Source organism: Tachypleus tridentatus, unplaced genomic scaffold (genome assembly GCF_004210375.1).
Source record: "Tachypleus tridentatus isolate NWPU-2018 unplaced genomic scaffold, ASM421037v1 Hic_cluster_2, whole genome shotgun sequence".
Taxonomy (NCBI): Eukaryota; Metazoa; Arthropoda; class Merostomata; order Xiphosura; family Limulidae; genus Tachypleus; species Tachypleus tridentatus.
Window position 1 is genome coordinate 64,627,952 of NW_027467782.1, and position 9,072 is coordinate 64,637,023.

The window sequence follows — 9,072 nt, forward strand, 5'->3', positions numbered from 1 at the left end:
TACAGTGTTTTAACATGTGTGGTATATTACCAAGGTGTTTATCTCATTAAGTATACTTACAGTAGTTTAACTTGTGTGGTATGTTATCAAGGTGTTTATCTCATTAAGTATATTTACAGTAGTTTAACTTGTGTGGTATGTTATCAAGGTGTTTATCTCATTAAGTATATTTACAGTAGTTTAACATGTGTGGTATATTACCAAGGTGTTTATCTCATTAAGCATACTTACAGTAGTTTAACATGTGTAGTATAGTACCAAGGTGTTTATCTCATTAAGTATACTTACAGTAGTTTAACATGTGTGGTATATTACCAAGGTGTTTATCTCATTAAGTATACTTACAGTAGTTTAACATGTGTAGTATAGTACCAAGGTGTTTATCTCATTAAGTATACTTACAGTAGTTTAACATGTGTAGTATATTACCAAGGTGTTTATCTCATTAAGTATATTTACAGTAGGTTAACATGTGTGGTATGTTATCAAAGTATTTATCTCATAATTATAGTTGCAGTAGCCAAACCACTTGAGGTGTGTTGTTAACACTCCTACGAAAAGTGGGGCCTAATAGGCCCGAGAGCAACTTGAAAGCTTATTAATATTAGGCTAATAATTTTGTATTTAAATGAAATTGCCATTTAAATCCATTAATGAATGGATTAACGAGATTCCCACTGTCCCTATCTACTATCTAGCGAAACCACAGCCAGGGGAACGGGCTTGAAGAAATCAGGAGTAGAAACGTCTTTTCGTAGGTGTGTTAACGTGTTTATTCCAGTCTACAATCATTACACAATGTGTGAGGTCTTGTCCTTTTTTCAGTTTTTTTTTCTCACTATTTTTTGTGACACATTTTACTGTGTCACGTTTTCTAGACTGGAATTTCCCCATTTGCGTGAATGATATCAACCGATGATGCAGGGAAATCGCCAAAAGGAAAAAAGGACCTTCACGGAGCCGATGAAGGTCGTTTGGTTGAAACTGTTATGTCTCTTTCACTGGACTAGGTTAGAGTGATTTTAACATTTTCTGTGAATTCTTTTATATTCTCACACCCATTACTGTAAATAATCGTCATTATGTGATGTGGTAACTGCCCGATGTAACCACTAACCTCTTTTATCTGTGTTTGGACGAACCTAGGTTTGAGCTGTTTTGAGTTCTTTACAAAATAGGAACAAAACAATCCTTATTTAAGCTTTGCGAATTAAGAAATTCCCACTATAATTTAAGTGTTGCGAAAGAAATCTGACCTTATAGTTCGAAACCGAGCACGTGGGTTGCGTCATCGCTACAAAGTAATCGTTTTGCTCTGTTATAGTGCTCGAAATAAGAAAAAGGTAAAATATGTGTCGACCATTCTTTAACAACGTTTTATTAATTGTACTTACCCATCTGCGCAGTGGGCAGCGGTCAACACGTATTGTTTGTTAATCAGCACTCCCCCACAAAACTGACCTGAGAAGTCCACTGTTCCTCGTAGGAGAGCAGCCTTAACACAAATAAACAAAATAGTTGAACAACAAAATACATTGTTTCTAACAATACTTAACTGATATGAAATGAGATTAAACACAAATCAACGAAACGACTACTCTTAACTTCTACTTATTGTATAATGACAATTAATTGGTAACATATTACTATGATATCATACAGATCTTAAGAGCTTGCTGGTTTTTTTTTATAGATTTTTATAATTAAAGATGTTCTTACTATTAACGTGATTATGAAGTAATTGAAACAGATAATTAAATGTGCGACTCGAAGATTAAATACTTAATTAGTTTTAGAACAACCTACTGTCTCTCCCGCGGGAATCGAGCCCCATAAAAGTCCGTAAAATTACCGCTGTGCCACCTGGGCCCCAGAAGTTTACAAAGCAATAAAAAGAAGCAGTTCACTAAGTAATTTATTACATCAAGTGTGAAGCCACTTATCGTATACTCATTACATTAAAATGACTAAATTAAGACAGATAAATATGTACAATCAGCCTTTATTAAGTCAATAAACTTCACGATTTTTTCATTTATTATTTTGATAACTTGGTTAGTTTGGAAAAAAAATATTTTAAATCAAATTACCAAGTAATATTGTCGTTTCCGATTTTCTTGAGTTGGAGGTGGATTGTTTGAATAACTGTCTTTCTTCTAATCCATCACTTCAAACATTAGGGACAGTTAGTGCAAATAGCCTTCAAATAGCTCTGAGAGAAATTCAACAAACAGACAAACAAATGTTTTGAGAAATGTGTTTAAAACGTTCACGAACCTTTCAATAGTTCTGTGGTTAAGTTCTTTATTCAACTGAACAGAATAAACACTGTGGTTAAAATTGAATTTTTAAATTTCTGTAAGATAATCCAATGATTCGTTTGTTTTCTAAATTTCGCGCAAAGCTACACGAGGGCTATCTGTGCTAGCCGTCCCTAATTAAGCAGTGTAATACTAGAGGGAAGGGAGCTAGTCATCACCACCCACCGCCAACTCTTAGGCTACTCTTTACCAAAGAATAGTGGGACTGATAGTCACATATAATGCCCCCACGATTGAAAGGGCGAGTATGTTTGGTGTGATGGGGATTCGAACCCGCGCCCTAACCACCTGGCCAGCAAGGGCCTTAACCCAATGAAGAAAATAAAGATGATAAAATTAAAAACAAACAAACATGGAACGTAACCAAGTTTAATATATTCAGTATCTCATCAGAGAACTTCAATAACTCACCATCCATCTCCAATCATTTGGATCGGCTCGTATACCACCAACTATTCTCTTTTTAAAAGTTAGACCACATTCTGAAAGAGAATACCCAAAATATCAATACAGTCATATTATTTTTTCCATTTGTTCAATAATTTGTTTTACTTGAAAGGGATATTTCTTACATTAGCTAAACCTACAAAGGATTGTTTGTTTGTTTGTTTTGAATTGCGCGCAAAGCTACTCGAGGGCTATCTGCGCTAGCCGTTCCTAATTTTGCAGTGTAAGACTAGAGGAAAGGCAGCTAGTCATCACCACCCACCGCCAACTCTTGGGCTACTCTTTTACCAACAAATAGTGGGAATGACCGTCACATTATAACATCCCCATAGCTGAAAGGGCGAGCATGTTTGGTGTTACGGGGATTCGAGCCCGCGACCATTAGATTACGAGTCGAGTGCCTTATCTACTATGTTAATTAGAACATTGTTTGTTTAGAATTAAGCACAAAGCTACACAATGGGCTATCTGTGCTATACCCACACGAATATTAAAACCCTGTTTTTAGCGACGTGAGTCTGAAGACATACCGTTGTGCCACTGGGGGACAGTTATCACACTGATGGGTAATTTATTCAAATGTAATGTGTTTATTATGGCATTAATGCATAATTTATTGATATCTAGTGTGCTAATTATAACATTAATAGGTAATTTATTGAAATCTAGTGTGTTAATTAAAACATTAATGGGTAATTTATTTATATCGAACAACAAAAGCTTGTGTGTTTGTTTTTTGAATTTCGCACAAAGCTACTCGAAGGCTATCTGTGCTAGTCGTTCCTAATTAGGCAGTGTAAGACTAGAGGAAAGGCAGCTAATCATCACCACCCACCGCCAACTCTTGGGCTACTCTTTTACCAACAAATAGTGGGAATGACCGTGACATTATAACACCCCCAGAGCTGAAAGGGCGAGCATGTTTGGTGTGACGGGGATTCGAACCCCTGACCCTCAGATTACGAGTCGAACGCCTTAACCCACCTGGTCACGCCGGGCTGCATTTCTGTAAGAACATGTAAACTATTTAACTTCTACTTTGGAGAAAGGTTTGTGCAACTAACGACCACAGCTGGAAAATAGAAGTTCGACTAATATTACGTACGTTTAAAAACAAACCAAGAAGGAATTCTCAATAGCCACGGTACATGAAATTCTTTTAGAGAGAATTTGAGTAAACTAATCTACGAGACCTTGAGCGTGGTCAAATACGTCCATCAAAAGAGTTTGACCTGCTGAGCCCTAGATTGTAATTAAATCTCAAATCTATCAAAGTTCAACGGAAATACGAGTTTAAAATTTGAACTTGAAAAACAAACTTTGAGTCATTTAATGTGCTGCTACGCCAGGGCTAAAATGTATTAGTTAGCAATCCTACTGTCCCCGCAACATGTTACAGATTTTTAAATGTCAGTGAATTTAGAAACCACTGATAGGAGAAAATCGTATATTGGTGTATTTGATAAACGGATTAACGTTAATAACTTTACCTGATTTGATCATGACGTAGGTGATAACTGTAATATTGGAAATATATATATATATTAATTCATCACAATGTCTTTGGTAGTCCAGAGTAACTTTGGAATAATCACTAGATTATCTCACTTCATTGTTATTTGTATTCGAGTGTAACACTAAGACAAAACACTAGATAATCCACTGCAACTGAACATTATCATTGTTGTGTACGCTAGCATCTGAAAATTAAAAAAACACACACAGAAGAAACATTCCAGATAAATAAATAGTGTTCATATTTTTAATACGTCCCTCAGAAACCAAGGAGTGTCTCTACACTATAGTTTGTTAAATATTAAGAGTAAGTTCAATCCGAAAATCCCCAAAGAGGGTGATTTTGGACATATCTATGTTATTCTACTTCCAGGCACATTTTCTTTGTTAACTGATAAATGCTAAAATGAAATACAGCATCCTCAAGTCTCCATACTAGCTAGTACTAAGGTCTACTCACTGGTAGTAAATTCAGTATATATGTCAGTAAAGTCACATTCTCAGCATTGTTAACTAAGCAACTGTCAATGTTTTATGCTTCTCCTATCACCGTTTTATGTTTAGCTTTCAACTGAGATACGAACAACCTGCGATTCAGCAAGGAAGATCGAAGCATCACGGTAGTCAGGAGTAGGATGACCAGACAGGAACATTTTGAAAGCATCTATTGGCATAATATTGTACTCATCTTGCTGCACAGCACTTACCAAGGTGATTTTAAATGGTTCCTGAATACCTATGCTATATTTTTTATGGTTGGCCATTAAGCTCGTGATGCGCTAAGCGATTTCAGTCACCTTATCACTTAAAACCACTTTTTGCAACCCATGCGCCAATAAACATTTCCAAAAATGTTATTTCAAGTTAAAAAAAACGGATTGGGTAGTTGCTGTTTTCAACAAAATGTCCCCACTAGTTTATGAGGGCCTATCAAAATCATATACATATATGATATTTTTATTTATTATGTTTGCAATGAAGTAAACAAAACAAGCAAATTATTGAGCAAAGATATATGAACCTTTGTCGAAAGGACTTTCACTTGATGTTTCTGAGGTTGGTGAGGACGTCGTTGAAGAGGTGGTAGGTGGTGGTGAAGTCGATGAGGGTTTCGTTGAAGAGGTGGTAGGTGGTGGTGAAGTCGATGAGTGTTTCGTTGAAGAGGTGGTAGGTGTAGGTGACGTTGATGAGGGTTTCGTTGAAGAGGTGGTAGGTGGTGGTGAAGTCGATGAGTGTTTCGTTGAAAAGGTGGTAGGTGGAGGTGACGTTGATGAATGAGTCGTTAAAGGAATGGAAGGTGGGACTGAGGTTGATGATGAAGTCATTGAAAGGGTGGTAGGTGGTACTGAGGTTGATGACGAAGTCATTGAAAGGGTGGTAGGTGGTACTGAGGTTGATGACGAAGTCATTGAAAGGGTGGTAGGCAGTAATGAGGTTGCAGGTTGGATTGTATTGGTTGGATCTTCAAAGTGGGAGTCGGGACAACAAACCCCAACATAATGACCTTTAATAATACATACATGGTTGTAAAACGTTTGATAATTTCTAAACATTTCTCGTCGTAAACAATGTTGAATATATCGGCAGTGACCTTTTTTATTTTCAGGTGTCCTACAAAACTGAAATCTGTCGTTGGAAGAAGCTGATGGGTTAAATATTGTTGAACAGGTCACGGGTATGGGGAGTTTATGACCACGTGACATGATGTGCTGAACCCAGTTGAGAGCTTCATCTAAGGTTATGCTGTCAACATTATAACTATCACAAGTATGTCTGTGAGAACTCCATCCACTATTTGGTGATGAGAACCAGCTTGATGGATAGTTTTGATGTTCCCCTGGAATACCGTCGTACCACGAACTGCTCGGCCTCTTTCTTCTTGGATAGAATGTGTATCCGTTTCCATCAACTTCTAGTACGAAACTGTCACCATATGGATAATGGTAGTTCCCTGGACCACGCCTACGACCTGGAATGTATTATGGATATAATGAAAATATGTGCTCATTGGGTTTTATTATTATTTTGTGAGAAGCATTAAAACTAGACATTCACGACAAAGAACACGTAATATTTATGTCGATTTATCTACATAATTGGAAATTCTGGTTCAAGTTTTTAACATATTACACATTATCTAGAATAATATATGTGTGTATAACAAGTGCATATCCAATTTTGTTTGAGCCGTGTGAACTTCAAAATGAAACTCCTACATGAGAAATAAAACATTTTGAATAAGTATCATAAAAATACAGGAGATAAAGTGTAGTCTCTGATGAATGAACAGTTTTGTGTCAGTCAGGACTTAATTTGAGAAGATATATATATCTGTATTTCACATTTTATAACTGATTTCCTGAAAGCATTCTTAGTTAATACTGTACGAACTTAGATAAAACTGTGGAAGTGAAACGAAAAACATAAGTTAAATTCCTACACCTGTGAACAGTTTTGGGTACTTAAAATCAGTTATATTAATCTACTACTCAGAAATGAGGAGCTTGTTTGTTTGTTTCGCAAAAAGCTGCTCGAGGGCTATCTGTGCTAGCCGTCCCTAATTTAGCAGTGTAAGACTAGAGGGAAGGCAGCTGGTCATCACCACCCATCGCCAACTCTTGGACTCCTCTTGTACCAACGAATAGTGGGATTGACCGTCACATTATAACACCCACACGGCTTAAAGGGCGAGCATGTTTGGTGCGACCGGGGTTCGAACCCGCGACCCTCAGATTACTAGTCGCACGCTTTAACACGCTTGATAAATGAGGAGTTAAGACAAATTTAATAAGTAGCTTCTCATATGTAGTACACAGGCATAACATATATTTTCTACCTTCTTTTGTTAATATAAATTAACAAATAATTCATTTGGTCAGATTTTATGCAATTTTCGCATAAACACTGGTGCATTCTAAGATTCAACGCTCACTTTAAGCTTCGACGTGCCCATTTCTGATGTGAACTTTGTTTTATATAACAACGTTTCGAACAACTACACTTCATCGGGCTTAATATGAACATGAAACTGAGCCTTCAGACCATTTGAACGAAATATAAAATAGATTATTTTCTTTTTCAAAGTGATTTTATTTCACTGCATTTACTTTTGACGTTGTGTGAATTCCAAGTCTTTTACCTAAAGTCTATCATAGAAGTACCAAAAACTTAACAAATAATTCAGATTTGCAGGTAGGGTTGAGCCGTTTGTGACACCGTGTTAATTCTAATGATAATTTAGTTGAATTTTGAAATGCACTCATATTGTATAAAAAGGATAAAAATTCATCAGTATCCTTCACTGGCCGAGTAGATGATATCTATAGGTTATAGTCTCAACTATGTTGTAAGATAACGACGAGTCACGTGTAAACGCTGGTCGTTTGTACCACTTATACTATGGCTAGTGAATACGTCAAAGAAAATAATTTTCTAGAAACAAAAATCTGTTGGTTCGTTCACCAGTCCTGCAGAAAGCGACTGTCTAGTTGTAGGCAAGCAAGGGCACTGTACGTTTTCTTTGAACCCAATAAAGAATTGGTTTCATTTAACATTACGTGTCCAGTCTGTTTAATTTTCTCAGTCATTTAGTTAAACTCAAATAACTCACAAGTTTCCTAATCGAGTCTCCTGTTATAAAGCACACCTGTTTAATGGTCTCACAAAATAGCTTTTATCTGAGAATACCATAGATGCGAGCTACTCTATGTTATTTGAAGTCCAAAAATATACAAATAATAAATACAGATGAAACTTGTTATCACCAAAGTATTTTCGATTTAAACTCAACTGAGCTGTCCAGTGTAGTGTTAAGTCTACATTATGGGCAATACTTAAGTAGGAATTGTGAAATAAAATAGCGAACTGTATATTTAAAACTATTTAGTTTAATTAATTATAGTTAAATTATGGTTACCTTTTCTCACGTGATGCACTCTTTCATTGTGACTGGTTACTGATGAAGTCGCCAAAATCAGCAGAACAAATGCTTGATATAGTAACATTGATCTTTAACACTCTGAAACATACAACAAAACTGTAATAAATGGAAGTATTTAACAGTTTAGGGCTCATTCGCTCTAGTTAGGTTTAACTTCGTAGTTAAACTTCGACAAAATATTAGGTGCAGCTGGAGTACTTGTCCCAAAGACGAAAGTTATGCACATTAATGATTAATAAAGGTTATTTTACGACATGAAAAATTGTTTTTCCTTATATATAATTGTAAAGAAAAGAAACGTCCATAAAAACTGCAAAACAAAATGTTAGATCGCAAACTTACATGTTATTCCATATTGACCCGACAAACCTTCATGCTGAACTTGGTTATATCACCAGGGGACAAGTAGTGGTAAAATGTAAAATACCCATAAAAATTTAAAAAAAACCCACAAATCTGAAAACTAGTATGTATCTCTGCGTGAACTTAACTTTAGTACTAATTTTGGGGAAGATGCATCACATCGTGCGAAGTAGTTACATAAACATACAACAAACAGTACTATTATATTTATATAGATGGTTTTTACATTCATAACAGTTACGCAAGACTTTTATGAAGACGAGCGAGAGACACATTTAGAAAATAATATCGTGTCTTTGTTCCTACAAGTGAGTTATTGTACAAAAATATTGGTACTTCATTACTTGGGCCTGGTTGTGATCTAGTGCTTAGAGTGTTGGACTGAAGATCCGAGGGCTCATGGTTAGGGTCCCGTTACCTAAGATTTGGTTTGGTTTTTGAATTTCGCGCAAAGCAACACGAGAGCTATCTGCATTAGTCGTCCCT

At 36.1% G+C, this 9,072-nt stretch overlaps 1 protein-coding gene across 1 annotated transcript in view; it reads right to left on the bottom strand.

Annotated features, from left to right (window-relative positions):
- Nucleotides 1–8,289, bottom strand: part of LOC143242363 (uncharacterized) — a 31,613-nt gene extending 23,324 nt beyond the window's left edge. Inside the window, exons 1-4 of the mRNA XM_076485719.1 lie at nt 8,200–8,289; nt 5,305–6,252; nt 2,733–2,803; nt 1,395–1,495 (exon numbers count right to left, since the gene is read on the bottom strand). Of these exons, the coding sequence (XP_076341834.1) occupies nt 1,395–1,495; nt 2,733–2,803; nt 5,305–6,252; nt 8,200–8,287 (1,208 nt within the window). The 5' untranslated portion in view covers nt 8,288–8,289. The remainder of the gene's footprint in view (nt 1–1,394; nt 1,496–2,732; nt 2,804–5,304; nt 6,253–8,199) is intronic.
- Between the last annotated feature and the right edge of the window lie 783 nt (nt 8,290–9,072).